At 42.9% G+C, this 24,229-nt stretch overlaps 2 protein-coding genes across 7 annotated transcripts in view; one reads left to right on the top strand and one right to left on the bottom strand.

The window, feature by feature from the left end:
• The window catches only part of LOC132821781 (mediator of RNA polymerase II transcription subunit 12-like protein), a 604,412-nt gene that overhangs the window by 387,109 nt on the left and 193,074 nt on the right, over window positions 1–24,229 (bottom strand). The window lies entirely within an intron of this gene.
• On the top strand, window positions 1,196–14,859 carry LOC132821434 (P2Y purinoceptor 14-like). 2 transcript variants are annotated; one of them, XM_060834021.1, is made up of 2 exons: window positions 1,196–1,386; window positions 11,989–14,859. In XM_060834021.1, exon 2 carries the CDS (start codon window positions 11,997–11,999, stop codon window positions 13,110–13,112), a length of 1,116 nt encoding a protein of 371 aa, XP_060690004.1. In that variant the 5' UTR covers window positions 1,196–1,386; window positions 11,989–11,996; the 3' UTR covers window positions 13,113–14,859. The 2 variants fall into 2 exon arrangements, with proteins under 2 accessions (XP_060690004.1, XP_060690003.1); XM_060834020.1 differs by having other exon boundaries at window positions 11,923–14,859.

The following is a 24,229-nucleotide window of genomic DNA, read 5'->3' as shown; positions in this document are numbered from 1 at the left end:
GCAGATGGAGTTTAATTCAGATAAACGCAAGGTGCTGCATTTTGGGAAAGCAAACCTTAGCAGGACTTATACACTTAATGGTAAGGTCCTAGGGAGTGTTGCTGAACAAAGAGACCTTGGAGTGCAGGTTCATAGCTCCTTGAAAGTGGAGTCACAGGTAGATAGGATAGTGAAGGTGGCATTTGGTATGCTTTCCTTTATTGGTCAGAGTATTGATGTCCAGGAGTTGGGTGGTCTTGTTGCAGCTGGACAGGACATTGGTTAGGCCACTGTTGGAATATTGCGTGTATACATGTATGAAATGAGCTGGCAGAGGAAGTGGTAGAGGCTAGTACAATTGCAACATTTAAAAGGCATCTGGGTGGGTATATCAATAGGAAGGGTTTGAAGGGATATGGGTCAGGTGCTAGCAGGTGGGACTAGATTGGGTTGGGATATCTGGTCGGCATGGACGGGCTGGACTGAAGGGTCTGATTCCGTGCAGTACATCTCTATGATTCTACGACTCTAATTCTATTACAGACAATAATAATACGCCAACTCCCATTTCATGGAGGTTTGGTTTTGCTTTAAGTCGTATGGACTGACCTCAAACCAACTTATGCAAAAGATTCAGATTGGCGTAATAAAAGCAGCATTCATTCCCATTTTAATCTACCAAATCTTTATGTAATGTTAAAGTCTCCTCTCGCATCACTCCTCAGCTTTCTTCTTTCCTCTATTGCCTTTCATGTTAATTATATCCTCTCAGTTCTGATATCAAGAATCTTGTCCCCATCTTTGTGCTTTGCAGACAAGAATGCACAGATTGACGCATAAGCTTAAATTGGGCATGAAATAACTCCACAAAGGCTGGTATTTGGCCACCAAGCCACTCTTTATTTATAAGTGCATAGCTAGCTCAGAGCCAACTCCTACAGTGAGCAGAACCTCTCACACTCCTGTTTGTCAGGGCTCCCTGATTGGACTGTTAACCTGGTCCAATCAGGAAACTCATATTCCATGAGGTCCACCCCGCTGACCTGGTTCCAATCACGACAGGGCAAAAGGCAAATAAAGTTCAAATGGGGTTTTCAAAAACAAAGTTTAAAACTGAGGTGGTGAGATGAAAAGCAGACAGTCCACAGCATAGATACAACGTAACTTAAATTTAGCGAATGTTTAACCAAACTCTCATATCCTGTTGCATATCGAAGTCATGATGACTGGACTGAATGTCTGCACTTCGTTTTAATACTCACTGCTTCTGGTTAAAGGAAATGCTGAACACCACAAAATGACCAAGGATGTCATGAGGATATAAAAGATCATTGCTCAGATATCGGGGCGAGTATCGCTGGAGCTCCAATCTGATCACGGGCATAGAGGAACATTTGGTACAATCAGGTTGGTGATTTTTTTTTCTCTAAAATGAAAACAGAAGGCACAGGAGAAACCCTAATTCTGGCAGTGTCTACAGAGAAAGAGGGAGACAAAGTGTTAATGGTTCTTGTCCAATATGACTCGCCTGATGAACTGCGGGTAGGAGAGAAGAACTCTCCAAGGAGACCTGTATTGAACCTGAAATAGTAACTCAGTCTCTCTCTCTCTCTCCACACATGGTGCCAGACTTACTGATTTTACCAGCAATTTCTATGTTTAGTTCAGATTTCCACCATCCACAATATTTTGGTTTTATTGGTGGTGGTTTTATTTTTTGAATTTGAGGAATCGGGCTTTAAGAGGCTACAGGATGACTGTTTGGATAGAAATGAAGTGTGCAGGGTGGGGGGTGGGAAGGGGGGGGATCAATGTCAAGAGTCAGGCACATGATATTAGCGCAAAGAGCCAGTGCAGACATGACGGGCCGATTAGCCTCTTTCTGTACTGTGCAGTTCTGTAATTTTACATGCAACAAATCTCAGTATCATGTTGAGACCGGTTCATCCTTCAACATTAGATCTCACTGGAAATATTTTCCGTATCCAAACGAATCCATTAAACAGGTCATAGCTAAGCCCTAATACGTTCAGCATAATCAGGATTCATCAGCACAGCTTTGTGAAATGGAAATCATATTTAAGCAATTCAGTAAAAATCTTTGAAGTAACATATGCTGTGGGTAAAGGAGAACCTGTAGATGTTCAGTGCTTGGATTTACAGAAGTGTTTTATCCTCTGGTATAGGAGGGTAGCATATTAACATGGACAGAAGATTGTCAGGCTGACATTAAACAGACAATATGTATAATTGGGTCTTTTGGTAAAACATGATAAGTGTAGTCCCACAAGAGTCTGTACTGGATCGCAACTTTGGATCATTTACACCAAGACTAACAATTAAAAGTAATCATGATTTGGAGATGCCGGTGTTGGACTGGGGTGTACAAAGTTAAAAATCATAACATCAGGTTATAGATTATGGATTGTTGGTGCTGGAAGAGCACAGAAGTTCAGGCAGCATCCAATTGCCTGAACTGTCGTGCTCTTCCAGCACCACTAATCCAGAATCTGATTTCCAGCATCTGCAGTCATTGTTTTTAACATCAGGTTATAGTCCAACAGGGTTAATTGGAAGCACACTAGCTTTCGGACTGACGCTCCTTCATCAGGCGATAGTGGAGGACACGATCTTAACACAGAACTTACAGCAAAAATTTACAGTGTGATGTAACTGAAATTATACATTGAGAAATTGATTGTCTGTTAAGCCTTTCATCTGTTAGAATACAGTGATAGTTTCACTTCTTTCATGTGTAAATCACAAAACCTTTTTTTATATATTAAAGTTGCATTCTCAGATTAGCTGTTAACAATGGTGATGGCGAGACAATATGTTGAAGGTGTTAGGCCCCTTGTTCTCTGTCTGTGCCATGATGTTTAGATTGATTCTAATCTAAAAAGTGAGACAACAGAGTTTTACATAAATTCATGCAGTTTTTGAGCTCCGAGTTCTACATAAATATGTGCAGTTTTTGAGCAAAGTACAATGTAACTCTGCAAATACAAATTCACCCCACAAAATGTGTGTGCGCGCGTGTGTGTGTGTGTATCTGTCTGGGGTGGGGGTTGTGAGTGTGAGAAAGTGTGTGTGCGCACGCATGTGTGTAGTGAATGCAGACTGTCTTAAGTCTGTGAGGGGGTGCATGCGTGAGTGTGGGAGTGTGTCGAAGTCTACCTTGGAGGATGGTCACCCGAAGGTCCGAGGCTGAATTTCCTGGACCACTGAAGTGTTCTCCAACTGGGAGGGAACCCTCCCATCAGTGGACTTCGGGACAGGCAGCAGAGAAAAGTGGCCGAGCAGAGGCTGATAGCTAAGTTCGGTACCCATAGGGAGGGCCTCAACCGGGACCTTGGGTTCATGTCACATTACAGGTGACCACCATTGCACTACATACATACAAACAGATATTCCTACACACACACCCACACACGCCCTTATAGACACACACGCACCCCCTCACATACTTAAGACACTCTGCACTCACTACACACACACACACACACACACACACACACACACACACTTACAACCCCTCACCCCAGACAGAGACAGACAGACACACACACAAAAAGACAAAAGACCCACATGCACACACATTTTTTGTGGGTTGAATTTGTACTTGCAGAGTTACACTGTACTTTGCTCAAAAACTGCATGCATTCATATAGAACTCGGAGCTCAAAAACTGCATGAATATATGTAAAACTCTGTTGTCTCACTTTTTAGATTAGAATCAATCTAAACATCATGGCACAGACAGAGAACAAGGGGGCTAACAACTTCATCATATTGTCTCGCCATCATCATTGTTAACAGCTAACCAGAGAATGCAACTTTAAAAAGAAGGGTTTTGTGATTTACACATGAAAGACGTGAAACTATCACTGTATTCTAACAGATGAAAGGCTTAACAATCAATTTTTCAATGTATAATTTCAGTTACATCACACTGTAAATTATTGCTATAAATTCTGTGTTACGATCGAGCCCTCCATTATCACCTGATGAAGGAGCGTCACTCCGAAAGCTAGCGTGCTTCCAATTAAACCTGCTGGACTATATTCTGGATCAGTGGTGCTGGAAGAGCACAGCAGCTCAGGCAGCATCCAACGAGCAGCGAAATCGACGTTTTGGGCAAAAGCCCTTCATCAGGAATAAAAGCAGGCAGAGGAAATGACCTGGGAGTTGCAATGGCAGAGGGACTCCCTGAGATTCTTGGAGAGAGGAGGAAAATTTCTTCAAGGCAGGCATCCTTGCAAGAGGATTCGCAGTAGGGTTAAAATCAACTAGGTAAAAGCAATGACTGCAGATGCTGGAAACCAGATTCTGGATCAGTGGTGCTGGAAGAGCACAGCAGTTCAGACAGCATCCAACGAACAGCGAAATCGACATTTCGGGCAAAAGCCCTTCGTTGGACTATAACCTGGTGTTGTGAGATTTTTAAAAATTAAAAGTAAGGCATTGAGTGGTGTTGTAAAACAAAGAGACCTAGAAGTTCAGGTACTTAGCTCTTTGAAGTTTGCATCACATATAGATAGGACTTGACTTCATTGCTCAGACCACTGAATATATGCGTTCTGACATTATGTTGAGGTTGTGCAGGGCAGGGCATTAGTGAGATCTCTTCTGGCGTACTACGTCCAGGTCTGGTCGTCCTGCAATAGGAACGGTATTAATAAGCTGGAGAGTGCAGGAGAGATTTACCAGGATGTTGCTGGAAATTGAGTTTGAGTTATAAGGAGAGGCTGGGATTATTTTCCACGAGAGTGCAGTAGGTTGAGGTGACCTTATACAGGTTTATAAAATTATGACTATATATATATACATATATAATATAAATAAATAAATAAATAAATAAATAAATAAATAAAGTGAACAGCAGGTGCCTTTTCCCTAAGCTTGGGGATTTCAAGATTAGGGGTCATATGTTTAAGGTGACAGGAGGAAGATTTAATAAAGACACGAGGGGCAATTGTTTTAAAACAGAGAGTGGTTCGTGTGTGGAATGAACTTCCAGAGAAAGTGGTGAATGCGGGTAAAGAAATTTAGGCAAGTACGTAAATAGGAAATATTTGGAGGGATGTCGGTCAGGGGCAAGCAGGTAGAATTAGTCTAGTTTGGGATTAGGGTCAGCATGGACTGGTTAGAATGAAAGGTCTGTTTCTGCCCTATATGATTCTGTAGAGACAATAAAACAGCAGATGCTGGAATCCAAAGTAGACCAGCAGGAAGCTGGAAGAACACAGCAAGCCAAGCAGCATCAGGAGGCAGAGAAGTCAATGTTTCGGCTGGGACTCGGGTCCTGAAGAAGGGTTACACCCAAAACGTCGACTTCTCCACCTGCTGATGTTGCCTGGCTTGCTGTGTTTTTCAAGCCTCCTGCCTGTATGACTCCAAAGCTCAGAAGAAGGAAGCAAAGGGATGGTAAGATTAGATTAGTTTAGATTCCCTACAGTATAGAAACAGGCCATTCAATCCAACAAATCCACACCAACCCTTCAAAGAGTAACCCACCCAGACCCATTCCATTACATTTGCCCCGACTAACACAGCCTACACTACGGGCAATTTAGTACGGCCAATTCACATAACCTGCACATCTTTGGACTGTGGGAGGAAACTGGAACACCCGAAGGAAACCCAAGCAGACACTAGGACAATGCACAAACTCCATACAGTCACCCGAGGCAGGAATCAAACGCAGTCCCCTGGTGCAGTGCTAACCACTGAGCTAAATTCACAACAGAGAGAGATAGGTATGTTGTGAAGATGATGGACATAAATAAGGCAAGGGATGGGTAAAAACCCTGGTATGTAGAGTTTACTGCGGGATGACATGAAATTGTTCATTTTGACAGGTGGAATGTAAAAGCACAGTATTATTTAAACAGAGAAAGACTGAAAATATTAGGTGGAGGGGGATTTAGGTGCTTAAATGAATGAGTCACATAAATGGTTGTGTGCAGGAGCAGCAAATAATCAAGCTAGCGTTGGTAAGACCAGATCTTGTGGGTGGCACAGTGGTTAGCACTGCTGCCTCACAGCGCCAGAGACCCAGGTTCAATTCCCGCCTCAGGTGACTGACATGTGTGGAGTTTGTACATTCTCCCAGTGTCTGCGTGGGTTTCCTCCGGGTACTCAGATTTCCTCCCACAGTCCAAAAATGTGCTGGTCAGGTGAATTAGCACCGTAAATTGCCCACAGTGTTAGGTAAAAGGGGTAAATGTAAGGGAATGGTGGGTTGCACTTTGGCAGGTCGGTGTGGACTTGTTGGGCCGAAGGGCTTGTTTCCACATTGTAAGTAATCTAATCTAATCTTAAACACTGAGTGCAACATTGGTCCTCTAGGGATGTAGGGACATTGCAGTTAGTTCAGTGATCATTCATTGGATTGATACCCAAAATGATGGGACTGTCTTCCGATGAAAAGTAGGACAGGCTGGAGTTTAGAAGAGTGACTAAAGTGGATGCGATGTTGAATGATCTTGACAAGTGGAGCACCGAGCGGCTGCTACTCTTGTGGGAGGTGGGGGGCACAGTTTTAAAATTAGGGGTCACCAGTTTAGGGCAGTGGAGCGCTCTTGGATTCCGCTGTCTGATGCAGAAAGATGAAGTGGTGAGGTCATCAAATATTTGCCGAGGTAGAGAAGATTCTCGTTAGGAAGGGGAAATCAAAGGTCAAGAGTGTGGTGCTGCAAAAGCACAGCAGGTCAGGCAGCATCCGAGGAGCAGGAAAATCGACATTTCAGGCAAAAACCCTTCATCAGGAATGAGGCTGAAAAGCTTCAGGGCAGAGATGACGACTTGGGGTGCGTGCAGTGAGAGAGGAACTCACTAGGATCCTTGTAGAGAGAGGAGGAGAACTTCTTCAAAGTAAGCATCTTGGAAGAGGTTTCATAGTAAGGTAACAATCAACTAGGAGAAAGCGAGGACTGCAGCTGCTGGATTGATCAGAGTCAAGAGTGTGGTGATGAAAAAGCACAGGTCAGGCAGCATCTGAAGAGCAGGAAAATCGACATTTTGGGTATAAGCCCTTTATCAGGGGATGCGGGGGAATCAACGTTTCAGACATTAGCTTATGCCCAAAACATAGATTCTCCAGCTCCTTGGATGCTGCCTGACCTGCTGTGCTTTTCCAGCACCACACTCTCAACTCGGATCTCCAGCATCTGCAGCCCTCAATTTCTCCTGGGGGAATCAAAGGTGTTTGGGGGAGATGGCAACGGGGAGTTTGGAACACAAACAGATCAGCCACAATCTTATTGAATGGTGGGGGTAGAGTGGAGGGGCCAAGTGATCGTGGGCACTTCACTGTATTTGAAGATAATTTGACAACATTATATCTGAGTCCATCAGCTAAAGACAAACCCATCAAGGATACACATAAACAATTACTTTAACCGGGTCAGTATCACCTCACTCTGTTTAACCATGACTTGACCATTTGAGTGAAGTCTCAGTGTAGCACAACTCTCAAACAGGTGAGAAATTTTATCAGGTCTCTGCCATGAAAGAGATCTTCCCTCTGGAGTTGTGTATTATTAGTTAACATTATAACAACAAGATACCCACTTCAGTTTCATGAATCACAATGCAGACAGGAAGTCACGGGCTCAAGTTCCATTCCAGAGACTTAAGAACATTGCCTAGGCAGGCACTATCGCACGAAAATGTGGAAGTGAAAGCATGAGATAAATGCAAGACGAACTCTTGTGTCAACAAATTATATATTTTCAACAGCAGAAACTCAAGGAAAAAAGATTTCAAATTCAGTTGTTTAGTAAAACTGATGTTGTTGAAAATGTGTTGCTAGTTAAAGCACAGCAGGTCAGGCAGCATCCAAGGAATAGGAAATTCGACGTTTCGGGCATAAGCCCTTCATCAGCAACACATTTTCAACTGTGATCTCCAGCATCTGCAGAGCTGCCTGACCTGCTGTGCTTTAACCACCAACACATTTTCAACTGTGATCTCCAGCATCTGCAGAAGCTGCCTGACCTGCTGTGCTTTAACCAGCAACACATTTTCAACTGTGATCTCCAGCATCTGCAGACCTTATTTTTTACCTTTAGTAAAACTGATGACCAGCTTTGGAAAATGACAAATGCCGTCTTTTTGTGCATTCCTCAAACTGTGTCATAACATGGACAAGGAGAAGAGAGACAGAGACAGAGAGAGAGAGAGACAGACAGACACAGATGGAGAGAGTGAGAGAGAGTGAGAGAGTGAGAGAGTCAGACAGACAGACAGAGAGAGAGAAAGAAAGAGAAAGAGAGAAAAATGATCTTGGAATGCACTTAGGTATGGGAGCAAATCCTTTGTCAGAATTGAATGATAAGCATATTCCATTGTCAGGTCAATGAAACTAAAATAGGGTGGTGGAACAGGCAATTGACAAAATTCACATATGACTGGCATTTCCAGTTTTCATTTCAAATTTGCAACCTTACTGATTTTAACAAAAAGACCAACAAGTGTGTGTGTGGGGGGGGGGGGGGGGGGGGTGGAATACTATCAAACCCAATGGAGTTCTTGTCACATGTTTGTCGTCATTCCCTGACCCAAAATTAGTACATTTTGTGTAAAAAAAATGAAATAAAAAAAACTGCTGATGTTGTAAATGAGAAATTGAAACAAACTTCTGGAAAAAAAGTCAGCAGGTCTAGCAGCATTTGCAGAAAGAAATCAGGGTTAACATTTCAGACCGAGTGACTCTTCCTCAAAACTGATGGTAGCTTGGAAATATTGGTTTAAATGCAGAAGACAGGGCGGGGGAGGTTATGGAGCATGCGATAGTCAGTGGGGTCAAGCGCAGAGAGAGAGAAGGACAGTTGGATAGATAAAAGGAGTGGATAGCAATCTGGCTAGGAGGATGAACTGCTCTTAATAGGAACTATGATGTGGAGGTGCCAGGGGTGGACAAAATCAGAAGTCACATGACATCAGGTGAGAGTCCGACATATTATTTGAACTCACAAGCTTTGCTCCTTCATCAGGTGAAGTGCAGGGTTGTGTGCAATAGACTGTCTAATAACAAGGCCTGGAGTGTGAGGGTACGGGTAAGGACATGGAAGAGCTCAAGCCTTAAAGGTGTTGAATTGATTTCATTGTCATGTGTACCGAGGCACAATGAAAAGCTGTGTCTTGTGAGCAATTCAGGCAGATCACACAGAGTTAAGTAGCAAAGATAAGTAAATAATAGGTAAACAGCAGCAAAAGCAAAGATACAGGTACAGGTGAATGCGGAGGGTTTATGAGACCATTCAGTATTCTAACAACAGTAGGGTAGAAACTGTTTTCGAAACTGGTGTGTGTTCAGGCTTCTGTACCTTCTCCCCGATAGTCGAGGGTGTAGAGAAGCATTGCCAGGGTGGGACGAATCTTTGAGAATGCTGGCAGCCTTTCCTTGACAGTGGGCCTGGTAGACGGATTCTATAGATGGGAGGTTGGCTTTTGTGATTGAACTCTGCCGAGACATCACTCTCTGTAACTGTCTCCGATCTTGAATGGTAGAGTTGCCATATCAGGTAGGGATACATCCAGACAGAATGCTCTTGATGGCGCACCTATAAAAGTTGGCAAGAGTATTCACCATCATGCCAAATTTTTTCAGGTGCCTGAGGAAGAAGAGACGTTGTTGGGCCTTTGTAACCAGTGCATCCACATGAGTCCAAAAAAGCTTGTTGTGGATGACCGCTCCCAGGAGCATCACACTCTCCACTCGTTCCACCTCTGTGCTGTTAATGTGTAGGGGGGCATGAGTAACATCCCGCCAAAAATCAATGATGAGTTCCTTGGTTTTGCCAGCATTGAGAGCAAGGTTGTTCTCAGTGCACCATTTTTCCAGGCCTTCCACCTCCTGTCTGTAGTCTTTCATCGCCATCTGAGATTTGACCGACTATGGTGGTGTCATCAGCGAACTTGTAAATGGCATTCATCTGGTATTTGGCAACTCAGTCAAGGGTATACTGTGAGTACAGTAGGGGGTTGTGTACGCACCGCTCGGGGGAGCTCCAGTGTTGAGTGTTAGTGAGGATGAAATTTCGTCCCCAATTTTCACTGATTGCAGCCTATGGGTGGGGTCAGGAAACTGAGGATCCAGTTGCAGAGAGTGGAGCTTAGTCCAATCTCACTAAGTTGAGTAATCAGTCTTGAGGGGATAATAGTGTTGAAGGCTGAACTGTAGTCAATGAGCAGGATTCTTACATAGCTGTTGAATATTATTACAATTATGTACATAACTTATGCAAAGTTTTTGAACTCAATATGGAGCCCAGAAGGCAGCGAACTGGCCATTCAGCTCTTTCAGTCTGAGCAGATTGAGACCTTGACTCCACTTGTTTGTCCACTCCTCTTCAACTGCTTCACTAATGACCTTCCTCCATCAGGAGATTAGAACTGGGGATGCTCACTGGTGACTGTATAACGTTTAGCACCATTCACAACTTGTCACATTCTGAAATAGCCCATACTCATTGGCAGAAAGATAATATCTAGGCTTGGACTGACAAGTAGAAAGTAACATTCACATGATACAAGTGCCAGGCAATGGTCATTGCCAACATAGATGGCATTATTATCACTGAATACCCTCACAGACAACCCAGAGAGTCACAATTGACCAGAAACTGAACTTGAACAGTCACATAAATACTGAGGTGACAAAAGCAAGTCAGAAGCTAGGAATCCTGCAGTGAGTAACTCACCTCCTGACTCCCCAAAGCTGGCCCACCATCTACAAGGCACAAATCAGCAGCGTGATGGAATACTCTCCATTTGCTGGATGACTCCAATTGTAATAACATTCAATAAGCTTGAAATATTCCAGCCACAAAGCAGCCCGCTTCACTGGCACCCAACCCACCACCTTCAACATTCACTCCCTTTTTCACAGATGCGCAGCAGCAGCTGTATACACCATCTAGAAGATGCACTGCAGAGACTCAGCAAAGCTCCTCTGACAGCACCTTCCTGACCTTTGAGCTCTACCACCTGAAAGGATAAAGGCAGCAAATGCACAGAAACATGATATTATACTTCATCTTCCAAATTAATATCCATTCACTGTCCTCTTCACAACTTACTCTTCTACTTACCTTTGTGCCATATCAAATGCTGCAATCACACATTCAGTCCTCTCATTGAATCCATTGATATAGATTGTAGCTCACTGAGCTCCAGCATGATCCCTGTGGCCCCCCATTAGTCAGAGCTCGAGAACCCATAAATGACCGAATTGATTAGATTAGATTCCCTACGGTGTGGAAACAGACCCTTAAGTCCACACCGACCCTCCAAAGAGTAACCCACCCAGACCCATTTCGCTCTGACTAAAGCACTTAACACTATGGGCAATTTAGCATGGAAATTCACCTGACCTGCACATCTTTGGACCCAGAGGAAACCCACGCAGACAGTCGCCAGAGGCTGGAATTGAACCTGGGACCCTGACGCTATGAGGCACCAGTGCTAACCAATGAGCCATAGTGCCACCCTACTCCGCATTGTTGCTACTCTGTATCCAATCCTCTAACCTTACAAATATGCTACTTCCTCACTCTGAGCTCTTACTTTATGTAGCAGCCTTTGATGTGACACCACTTGATGTACCATCTTTCAAGTTCCTTTTGGAAATCCAAGTACTGATTTACAGGTTCCTTATTATGCACATTTGTTACTACCTCAAAAGAACTCTAATAAATTCATCAAATATGTTCTCCCTTTCACTAAAAGAAAGGTGACTCTGCCTGATGTCATTAAGAGCTTCTATGTGCCCTGCTATACCCTCCTTAATAGTAGCTTCTGCCATCTTTTTTCTGCTGCGGGTATCATCACAACGGAAATGCCTTGTCACAATTTGCTGTTATATTTCTAAATAGTGCCAACCATCAGTGTTGTTAAAATAATGTTTCTTCATGTTTGCATATTTTGCTTTTCAAGATGCATGTTATAGAAAATTGCTACACATCTTTCAAGAAAAGTAACACATTTGACCTTAATATTCAGATGCACTGATGGCGGACTCAACAACAGGCACTGATAATGTCACCAGGACAAACTCCTCTGTCAACACCTCCTGTCAGCTTTCTACTGAGGGGTTTGCTATATTTGCAATGGTTGCCTATGCGTTGATATGTACAGTTGGAATCATTCTCAACAGCCTGGCTTTCTGGGTGTACTTCTGTCACATTCCCAACAGCAACAGCATCATCATCTACTTAAAGAACCTGGTCATAGCGGACTTCCTGCTGGTCCTGTCATTGCCAATAAAAATTGTTGGAGGCAACCAAGTGGGCTCAGCAGCCCTGAGGAAAATCTACTGCAATTTCACGTCGTGCATCTTCTACTTGAACCTGTACTCGAGCATTCTCTTCCTGGGATACATTGCAGCCACAAGATATTTGAAAATTGTGAAACCGCTCAAAACATATGCATTTCACAAAACCAAGTCCGCAAAAATTATTGTTGGCATAACCTGGGGTGTGCTTCTCAGCCTTGGGTTTATGTACATGCTGCTGACACTGAGAAAGTCACCCCAGAACAGTACAAGCACCAAAGCAACATGCTTGGACTTTAGAAAAAGTTCAGGAATTTACTGGCACATATGCCTCCACGTGGGTGGCACTGTTCTGTTCCTCTGCGTGCTCACCGGGCTCTGCTTCTTTTACTTTCAAACAGCAAAACGTCTCGACAAATCCCCATCTCCAAGTTCACTCAAGAAGCAAGCCAAGGCAAAGAACAACATCCTAATCCTTCTCGCCGTCTTCGTGGTGTGTTTCGTACCCTACCACGCTGCGAGGCTTCCTTACATTTTGAGTCAGATAAATGTCATCTCTGGATGCTTTTGGAAAAAGACACTCTACCACTTGAAAGAATCTGCTGTGGTTCTGTCAACACTGAACGCCTGCTTTGATCCAGTGATCTACTTCCTGTTTTGCAAGGCTTTCAGGTCAAAGTTAGGCTTGGAAAAAAAGCCAAAGGACAGCGATTCACACAATGATCTGTCTTTACACGCTAACACCACACATTCCGTACATGACCAGTCGAGCAGTGGCCATATTAAGGGTGCGAAAGAATCGAATATCAATCACCTTGAACCTGCCATTGCTCTTGATTATTCCAATTACTGAAGAAATAACTATATCTTTAAGAATTACTAAAAGTTTGTTGAGAGTAGAAAAAACCAGGATATTGAATCCATAATGACATCAACTGCGAAAGTGCTTCAGAGCAGATGAATTATTTCTGAAGTCGCACGTTTTCTCAGTAGGTGCAGACTCCTTGCATCCACACCCATGCTCCCCAGCTGATCATTTGACCCAGATGTTATACAGATATGGATGACCCCAACACTAGCTTCCACACGGTTCAGATCTAAATAGATTAGATTAGATTAGACTAGACTTACAGTGTGGAAACAGGCCCTTCGGCCCAACAAGTCCACACCGACCCGCCGAAGCGCAACCCACCCATACCCCTACATTTACCCCTTACCTAACACTACGGGCAATTTAGCTTGGCCAATTCACCTGACCCGCACATCTTTGGACAGTGGGAGGAAACCGGAGCACCCGGAGGAAACCCACGCAGACACGGGGAGAACGTGCAAACTCCACACAGTCAGTCACCTGAGTCGGGAATTGAACCCGGGTCTCAGGCACTGTGAGGCAGCAGTGCTAACCACTGTGCCACCGTGCCGCCCACTTCTGGTGTTGTTTTAAATTTTCTGTCACATGCTCATGACCCTCTACGAACTGCCAAATTCCAGTACACTGTATCGAGACAAAATAAGAATTTGCTTCACGAAATGAAAGGGAGTTGGTGGTGAATACATTTTCAAACATTCGAAGCACTCTCACAATCCCACCATTGTTCCCCAAATCGGCAACAACTAATTGCCAAGGCTGAGAGAGACTGGATTCTAACTAACAATTCATGCACCAAGCCTCTTGCATCTCACTCTTACCCTAGAATTAAAAACATACACACGAAAAAAAAATACCATCCTGATACTGAAACAAGAGAAGCGATGAGCCGTTTCCTGGGTTGGCAGGGTCCTGCAATTTCAGTGAGGAAAATATTATCAGGGAATGGTGTACATATTCAGAAAAAAAAAGCAAAGAAGTGTGGATGCTGGAAATCAGAAACAAAAACAGAAATTGCTGGAAAAATTCAGCAGGTCTGGCAGCATCTGTGGAAAGAAAGCAAAGTTAATGTTTCAGGTCCAGTGACCATTCTTCAGAACATAGATGTTTAATATGTTTGCAATAAGCAAAACAATTTTGGAGAACTTTACAATCAATCACATTCCTTCATCTGATTGCGATAAAGTGACTGAAGTGTTCTGATCAGGAAAATTCATGCTTTGCTGTGCTCACTGCTCCTGCCTGCGTAGCATGTTCGGAAAACACAGCTGCCTACTTCCTCAGTCTTGCCACAACAACTGGAATCGGACTTTTTTTAAATCAATACTTGGAGAATAATAGACTATTGGTGGTCATGCTCATTAAAGTAGTTGAAAAATTGCAAGAGAAGTATGAAGATCGTAGAGAATTCTTTTGGTAATATCGAGTGCTTGCAGTTTTAACTGTTGTTTTGAACATTCACCAGATTCTGGTATCAATGTGATCTTGCACCAACAAGAGTTAGTTTCGAGGGTGAACAGGATAATCTTCTCCCTGAAACAGTATGCATTTCAAGGAAACACATACACTCAAACTAAAACAGGAAGGAGAACTCCTTTGCGTAAACAACTGTTGTAAAGATATCAGCAACTTCCCAAACCAAATGGAAGTAATCTGAATGTGAAATTAGAAGGAAAATGTTGCAATATTTGCTTGATAGTTCTGAAGTGACCGGTTACAGGAAATAAGTTAAACAAGGTTAAAATATCAGTGTCTTTGAATAATATTTATTAATTTATAAAGGAAGGGATTAACACTTCAACACCTTGTTATTTGCGCTTTGTCTGTTTGTTCACCAACACTCCCCAGACCCTTACCATTAGATGTATTAAATCCTGCTCTGCTTTGCCTAACCAAAATGCATCACCTCACATTTATCTCAATTAAACTCCATCAGCCACCCCTCGGCCCATCTGATCAAAGTCCAATTGCATTCTGTGATAGCCTTCTTCACAGTCCGATTTTGGTATCATCGACAAACCTATTGGCCATTTTTCCCACATTCATAGCCAAATCCTTGAAATAAATGATATATTTGAATGATCCCAAGGAAATATGACATTGGCCTCCCATTGGTTCTCCAACCAATGTGTGGGATATTGGTATAGCCACTTTTGGAATATTGCATGCAATTTTGGTCTCCCTCCTGTAGGAAGGTTGTTGTGAAATTAGAAAAAGGTTCACAAAAGATTTACGAGGATGCTGCCAGGGTTGGAGGGTTTGAGCTGTCGGGAGCGGCTGAATAGGCTGGAGCTGTTTTCCCTGAAGCATCAGAGGCTGAGGGGTGACTTTTACAGAGGTTTGTAAAATCATAAAGGGCATAGATAGGGTAAATAGACAAGGTCTTTTCCCCAGGGTGGGGCAGTCCAAAACTAGAGGGAATAGATTTATGGTGAGAGAGGAAAGATATAAAAGGAACATTTGAGGTAACCTTTTCATGCAGAGGAATGAGCTCTATGAACTCTGTATATGGAATGAGCTGCCAGAGGAAGTGTTGGAGGCTGGGAAATTACAACATTTAAAAAGCATCTGGATGGGTATATGAATAGGAGGTGTTTAGAGGGATATGGGCCAAGTGCTGGCCAATGGGCCTAGATTTATGTAGGACGTTTGGTCAGCATGGACAAGTTGGAACAAAGGGTCTGTTTTCTGTGTTGTACATCTCCCGGAGAGTATGACTCAATGACAGCTTCTACCTTTCAGACAGTGAGTGCCATATCCTTACCACCTTCTGGATCAGTTTAGCACAGTTGCCTGGATGGTTGATTTGTGATTCAGTGTGATGCCAAGATATGGGTTCAGTTCCCACACTGGCTGAGGTCACCATGAAGGACTCTCCTCTCAAACTCTCCCCTGACCTGAGGCATAGGTAAGCCACCATCAGTTGACACTCTCTACTGGAAGAAGAGCCATGTGGTCTAGTAAAACTATGAAGAGTTTACCTTTACCATCCTTTAGATGAAAATCTGTTAATCATCCCTCCAATCCTTCTACCAATCGTGAGGCACCAATTTCAGTACTAAGGTAATTAGGTTAAAAACATAGATCCATAGAATCCCCACAGTGGGGAAGCAGGCCATTGGTCTACACCATACCCCCAAGGTGTAGGAGTACAGACCTACTGCACTCACCTATCCCTGTAATCCTATATTTCCTATGGCTAACACACCTGGCCTGCACATCCTTAGACACTATGGGCAATTTAGCACAGCCAGTCCACCTGCCCTGCACATCTTTGGACTGTGGGAGAAAACTGGAACACCCGGAGGAAACCCATGGAGTTTGGCTTCTGTCTCTACTGGAAGTTCCAACATACAGGTGTGTCACAATGTCACGATTCACTGAAGTCCCTTTTCGCAATGGTTTTCCAACATGCTGGGGTATAATATCCAAGGTCTGAACATTACCAAGAGGGTTATGTTCCCAGCTCATTCCTGAAGCACATTCCATGGTCAAACACTCCTGATCTACCATCATGTCTCTGGGTGCTCACTATTACTGGCTTCTATTGGCTCAGACTCAGCAAGGTGCCTACCTCATCCTCCAACTTCTTTTCATGAGATGGCATGTGCTCTTTGTACAGAGTTATTTCTCTGCAGGGGTAATAAAGACTGACGTTCCAAAACAAGGACCCCATCATCTTACTACCTTGTGCCAAGTGGAGACCGTTGGCATTACATTTACACCATGCTGGGACACTGAATACAAGTTTAAAGCTAACTCCACACGAGTAGCCTAATCTCACGAAATAAAAAATGAGGTCTGCAGATGCTGGAGATCACAGCTGCAAATGTGTTGCTGGTCAAAGCACAGCAGGTTAGGCAGCATCTCAGGAATAGAGAATTCGACGTTTCGAGCATAAGCCCTTCATCAGGAATGGCTTAATCTCACGAAATCACAAGTTATCAAAAAGAACAAAATGTACAAAACACGCAACAGCTCTGATGGACTCTGCACACTGTAGGTTCAATGATACAGGGATATGATAATCTGATTGGAGTGGAGACAGCTGATTATTCATGTATCCTGCTGTCTGTGAACAAAACGCTTGGAAAATGCAGCATGCCCCCATTCTATACTCTCCTGCAGATGTGCTTCAGACTGGGACCCATGGTCCTTTAACCATCACTCTACTCCCTGTTCAAGCTTTCCACATCGAATTAGAATGAACTAGGCATGGCTCAATCGCTCCCAGTTCCTTAAATCTGTAAAGTCCCAGTCTGCTCCATTCCCCTTGTTGTTTGGAACAGACACCAGATTCGCACGAGTATTCTGCTTGGTTTTTAATTTAAGATAGTTCACTTTGCTATACCACAACAGGACACTTGTATTTCAGCATATCCAACTGCACCAAACCTTTTCTGATAAGATGTCGTGATAAAGTGTGAACTGCAACTGGTTTCTATTTGAGTTTCTCAACCTTTTGCAATCAAGTCACATGGCAATTCTCCAAACTGAGGTGTTGATCAACCTCTCCCCTTTATTTTTAGGGCGTTATGTCCAATCTTAAATTAAGAAGTGTTCATTTTCAACCAGTCAACCTGAAACGTTCTGCATTCATGACAATGTGTGACTGTCCAGTGCGGAGTTCTGACTAAATACCAATCATCATTATCGATGATGATCGAGTGCAGTAATTGCCAGAATATGGAGTTTGCAGTATTCTGTTCTCAGAGCAGTTCAGTGAGCTCAATAGATTGTAGCCTACAGGAACTTCAATGAAGCACAACATGAAGAGTCACTGACAGCAACTCTCAGATTTTTACATCAAGCTGCTGAGAGTTGAACAGGTACGTTCGCAACAAACTCGGCCAGCTCTGCCATCATCACTTCCCTAAAATCCAGCTGTGATCAAAGTAAGGATGCAGACGCAAGAGGCCTCCTCCTGTTCCCACGCCTGCGAAAAAGTCTTTAAAATGTTTGAAGGGAGCATTATATTCTTGAAGTTAGGAGTCAGACATTAAACCACTGGTCTACTGCATTTTAATAACCGCTCAAAACCACCCTTCCATTGTTTGGAGTGAGTAAAGAGAAGTGAACTAACTTTTTTCCTTGTCCCACACCTCCAGTGTCCACAAAAATGTTTGCTTTTAAAAAGGGAAGTGACTTTGACAATGCAGTTATAGAGTCATAGAGATGTATAGCAAAGAAACAGACCCTTCGGTCCAACTCTTCCATACTAACAAGATATCCCATCCCAATATAGTCCCACCTAGCCCATATCCCTCCAAACCCTTCCTATTCATATACCCATCCAGATGCCATCCTCTGGCAACTCATTCCATGCATGCACCACCTTCTGTGTGAAAAAGTTGCCCCTTGGGTATCTTTCCTCTCTCACCCTAAACCTATGCCCTCTAGTTCTGGACTCCCCCCAGCCCAGGGAAGGGACTTTGTCTGTTTATCCTTTCCATGTCCCTCATGATTTTATAAAACTCTATATGGTCACCCGTCAGCCTCTGACACTCCAGGGAAAATAGCCCCAGCCTGATCAGCTTCTCCCTATAGCTCAAATCCTCCAATCCTGGCAACATCCTTGTAAATCTTTACTGAACCCTTTCAAGTTTCACAACATCTTTCCGATAGGAAAGAGGCCAGAATTGCACGCAGTGTTCCAAAAGTGGCCTAACCAATATTCCGCAACATGACCTCCCAACTCGGACCAATAAAGGAAAGCATACCAAATGCATCCTTCACTGTTCTGTCTATCTGCAACTCCACTTTCAAGGAGCTATGAACCTGCACTCCAAGGTCTCTTTGTTCAGCTTTCCCAAAATGCAGCACCTCACATTTATCTAAATTAAACTCCATCTGCCACTTCTCAGCCCATTGGCCCATCTGATCAAGATCCCATTGTAATCTGAAGTAATCGTCTTTGCTGTCCACTACACCTCCAATTTTGGTGTCATCTGCAAACTTACTAACTATACCTCTTATGCTCGCATCCAAATCATTTACATAAAATGAAGAAAAGTAAGTATAAAATTGTATCGAATCCAGTATCAAATACCAGTCAGTCAGATTCCTTTGGTAACAAATAAATAACTAATTCATTGCAAACAAAACTTTCTCAGGTAAAGATGATTAACATAAAAATTAAACAGTGCAAATCTACGCAATTATCCTTCTTGATAGCTCACACACTTACAATCCTCCAAGTCTTGGGGAGGGGAAATGTACATACCTGTTTTTGCTTACACAGGGTGTTATGTGCCTGGAAAGTGCTGACAGGAGAGGTGGTAGAAACCATTCACAGATACGTGAACAGGCAGAGACTAGAGGGATATAGACCATGTGCAGGCAGATGTGATTAGTTTAAAATAGAATGGCACTGTGGTCAGCACAGACATGGTGGGCTGAATGGCCTGTACCTGTGATGTACTGTTCTATGTACTTGAGAGTCAAGATTCATGATATGTTGTGATGAAAGATAGGAAATACATATCATTATTTTTGGAATTTCATTGTTTGAAAAAGTGAGGCAGATTGATTTGGTCAGTCCAATTAAAAGATTTAAAGTTTTCTTTTTGAAAAAAAGAAAAGCCAGCAAGTAATTCTGGAACAATAACCTCAATCCAGCTTTCCTCAGAGACCCATGGTGGAACTAAAAAGATGTTTAAACTGTGGAGCTTATTGACATAAACATTTAACAGATTCAAGGTCATTAGCTTTATTTTCAATTCAGTTCAGTCAAGAGTTTAAGTTGATTTCAGAACCAAGTCTTTGTTGGAGTTTGCTAGTTCATTTCAAGGTCTGCTTTACGAATCTTCCAGACCAGGAGTGTGTGAATAGAAATTGGCATGTCACGGGAACTGTGAAAGTTTAGAATCTTAACTTCATGAAGATCTGATGCCAGATAATTTGGAAAGGATTCATCAAATTATCACAATACACAGCAAAGAATCTGGAAGGAATTCGCTACATAAATCACACAAAGCTGAGGGAGATTTTAATTTCTCTCAACTTACTCTCTGTAATGGGTAGTGTTGGGAAACAGGTTGAAACTTTGTTTTGATGCTGATGTTAAGATCTTTCTGAACATTACAGATAGAACTTGGCTTGTTTGCTTTCTTTGCTGTGTACAAAAAACTTATGCTCTGCTATTAAAGATGATCTCCAGTTTCACATGAAAACATTTCAGGAACTAGCCATTATGTTCATTAACTGCAAAAACGATCCATCAAGCCAGTTTTCATTCTGAATTTGATTTGTGCTGTAGTACCATCAGTTGGGATCATGTAGACTGGATTTAGACACTTATAAGTTAACATTTCCAATCGCTTATCTTTGTAACCATGATTAGGAACTATGTTTTGAAGTATAAAGAAATGAAGCTTAATTGTGGAAGACATAGATCAGTTGAAACTAAAACTTGTACCTTTGCTTTTAACGTAGCTCTTGGAGTCCATTCCTGTATGTTATACGCATAAAAGATACCAGGAAAGAACACTGTAGTTTAGACCAAACCTTATGTCTCTCATCCACAACTTAATTTCAAAAAGTTAGCAATATTGACAGCTCAACAAGGAGGATAGCTCACTCTCCTGCAAAATAGATTCTTTGGCCTTTAGTAGCAGTTTTGCAAATCATGAACAGATTTTACATTGTGACGTTATCTATTGTCTAAAACAATAGAACAATAAGTTACATAAAGTACCAAGGGTTCTTTTAAAAACAGCCACAATGATTTTGTGTGACTACATCATGGATAATGTGGAGACTTATATCAAGATTCTATCGACAGCAACAAATGAACCTGCATTTTTGAAAGCACACATAGCAGGAAACAAGTTAAACTTTATGAGGTGCAGCGTAAGCTTTTGCATTTGCTGTGCCTACCACATTATTGTGGTGAGCATCATCTCTCTTCATCGTGATGCTGCTGGAGCTCTGAGGAAACAGCATGTGAAACAGCTTGTCAACGTGTTTTCTCTATCATCCATACTTAATCAGAGGGCCAGTACAGAGGCAATGGGCCAAACTGCCTCCTTCTGCACCATAACAATTCTATGAAATACATGATAATGCCTATAAATTAGAAATTGTAAGTCATTGATAATCGTGTCTGTGTACGTCTCAATTTACTTATGCCACTTTACAATTATTTTCCTCTGTTCCATCCTTTGTGTTTATTTAAATGCATTGAGTGACCAAAGTAAATGCTCAGATGATATCCTCCCATGTCCTTTTGTACAATGGTCCACAAGACTATGTGAAGGAATGGCTCCTGTACACCCCATTGCCTCTCAACGCTCCACAGGTAAACAAGCAGAGCTCCACCAATCACGAACCAGAGGCAGAACAGGCCAAAAAGAGCTGAGATGTTGGAGATCAGAAATAAATCAAAGCAGAAACTGCTGGAGAAACTCAGCTGGGAACAAATGCCTGTCCCCACACCCACCCCCACCCCCACCCACACAAACTTGATCTCAGTCATTGATCTGTTGTCCAACTCTCCACATTTTTGCGCACACTTTTACTAATAATAAGGCATTAGTAGAAATTTAGAAATGAGGTTGACATTATTGCTCCATAGCTACACAATTATATAATATTGCTGGTGCATTTGCCAAAGGATAATAGCACACTTTTAAATAGAAAATTAGACATCACTGGGAGAAAGGTGAGACAGATGACCAGACAATACCACACTCGGTTTTGGATGGAATTAGGGGCAAGATACAAAGTTGCTGGTAGGAGCTAAAGACAACAGTGTCACTCTTCCTGATGTCTAACAGTAGGAAAGTGTAGACCAGGGGGAACATCATTTCCTGATGAAGGGCTTATGCCCAAAACGGTGATTTGCCTGCTCCTCGGGTACTGCCAGACCTGCTGTGCTTTTCCAGCACCACATTTTTCGACTCAGGTCTGTGGGCTGCATGGTTTATCCAACTCCTTTTGTCATGCCAATTATACCCAGCTCTCCATCTGTAATACCTTTCCCTAGCCTTCCATTGCTTTGTATCAATTGCCTCCTTGTCTATAGTTTCCTACTGTTAGGCATCAGGAAGAGTGAAACTGTAGTCTTTAGCTCCTATCAAAAACTTTGTACCTTTGCCCCTAATTCCACCCAAAACCCAGTGTGGTATTGTCTGGTCATCTGTCTCCCCTTTCCTGACCTGCTATGCATTTCCGGCTCCAACTTTTCAACTTAGACTCTCCAGCATCTGCAAGTCCTCGCTTTCTCTCAGCCCACAGACCTGTCATGATCTTACGTTTCAACGTCACTTTCTGATTGTATTGTATTCCTCAACACAGAATTACCCCTCTCATAATGGATTGACCAGCAATGTTGGTTCAACGTGCTTGAAGATCTCAAACAGGATCAATTAGTAGATGAACTGAGAACTTGGGGTTACAGAGCAATCTGTGTACACATCCTTTGTCCACACACTGCTTCTGAGACTCCTCCTGGTGCCCATCAGCAGGGGCATCCTAGCCTTTGGCTCACAACATGGAGGAAGAAACAAGGGGAAGGGAGAATGTGAATGGAAGAGGCAGGGAAGGGATGGGAGAGGCAGGGAGGATGCAAAAGGTGGGGGAGGGGGAAAAGAAGTGTGGAAGGAAGAAAGTTGACGAGTGATGAGGTGGTAGTAGTAGGAAAGATATGAAAGGAGAGAGGAAATGCAGAGGAGACTGGGGTGAGCTGAACTCAGTTGTGGCCAGTGTCCCGAGGACTAGCTCCACCATGTCCCTTCAGTTCCCATGAGAGATGGCAGCCTCTATGGAGGGTGCTGTCTGGGATCACTCATTAGAGGCTCCATGGTGAACAACAGGCAGAGGCTCAAGTCCATGGGGGCAGGTCACTCCATAATTGCACCATTCTGCTTGGGTACTTTGCTGAAGGACCATAAACGACATTCAAGTGAATCTTGTAATGCACAGTGAGATTTCCAATCCTAATAAGGCAACAGGAAGGTGACGCTAATGAGAGGAAGTTTTACTGCAGATCTCAGTATCACAAACAAACATCTGCTGAGGATGCAGAAAAGCCCACTTTATTGAATCAAAGGAATATGCGATGTCTCCCATTAGTCTGGGTATGGTAGTCCACACCAGATAAGATCACCATGAAGCTTCTGCCTTCTCAGCCTCTCCCCTCATCTGACACATGGTGACCCTCAGGTTAAACCACCGCCAGTTCTCTCTCTCTAATGAAAGAGCTACTCTATAGTCCAACAGGATTATAGCGACTTTTCCTTTAACCTAGCGAGTGATTGGTCCATCCTAGAGAATGACCCATTTCCTTGGTACTAATAGAACTTTTCACAAAAACAAAGTTAAAAATCACACAACACCAGGTTATAGTCCAACGGGTTTAATTGGAAGCACACTAGCTTTCAGAGCGATGCTCCTTCATCAGGTGAAGGAGTGTCACTCCGAAAGCTAGTGTGCTTCTAATTAAACCCGTTGGACTATAACCTGGTGCTGTGTGATTTTTAAACTTTGTACACCCCAGTCCAACACCAGCATCTCCAAAATCATGAAAAAAACAAGTAGGTGTTTGTCAGTGGCTACATCATGGCGGTGGATGTTTTGTGGGTTTGTGCTCACAGTTTCCACAGATCAATGCTAACTTACTTTAGTTATGCAGATGAGAGAGATAAGCAATGCAATAGATGAACATTCAGCATGGCATAATAGTGACATATTTGCTGATGCAAAGAACACAAGTCAAATGTTAAAATAGCATAAATCTGTTAGTAAGTTGGTTACATCTAATTTAAGCTTTCTTTAAAGATATATTTCCTTTAAAAAAATGATATAGACATTTTTGATTGGGCCTAGTATTTCTTGCCTATTTCTAACTGCCCTTGAGGAAGTGGTGATGAGCAGCTGTCTTGAATCTCTGGCGGAGGAATACCTACAGCGCCGTTAGATAGTTCCAGGACCTTGACCCAAGATCATTGATGGAGCAGCAATAGAAAACTCAGGAGGGGTTTGTCTTGGAGGGGAACTTGTAGGTGATGCTGGTCTTGCCCTTCAAAGGGGTAGAGGGCACAAGTTTGAAGGTGCTGGCAAAGGGTGAATCTGTAGATTGCACTGTGGTGGCAACATGTAGA

This window comes from Hemiscyllium ocellatum, chromosome 13 (genome assembly GCF_020745735.1).
Source record: "Hemiscyllium ocellatum isolate sHemOce1 chromosome 13, sHemOce1.pat.X.cur, whole genome shotgun sequence".
Lineage (NCBI taxonomy): Eukaryota > Metazoa > Chordata > Chondrichthyes > Orectolobiformes > Hemiscylliidae > Hemiscyllium > Hemiscyllium ocellatum.
This window is presented reverse-complemented; position numbering and strand designations above follow the sequence as displayed.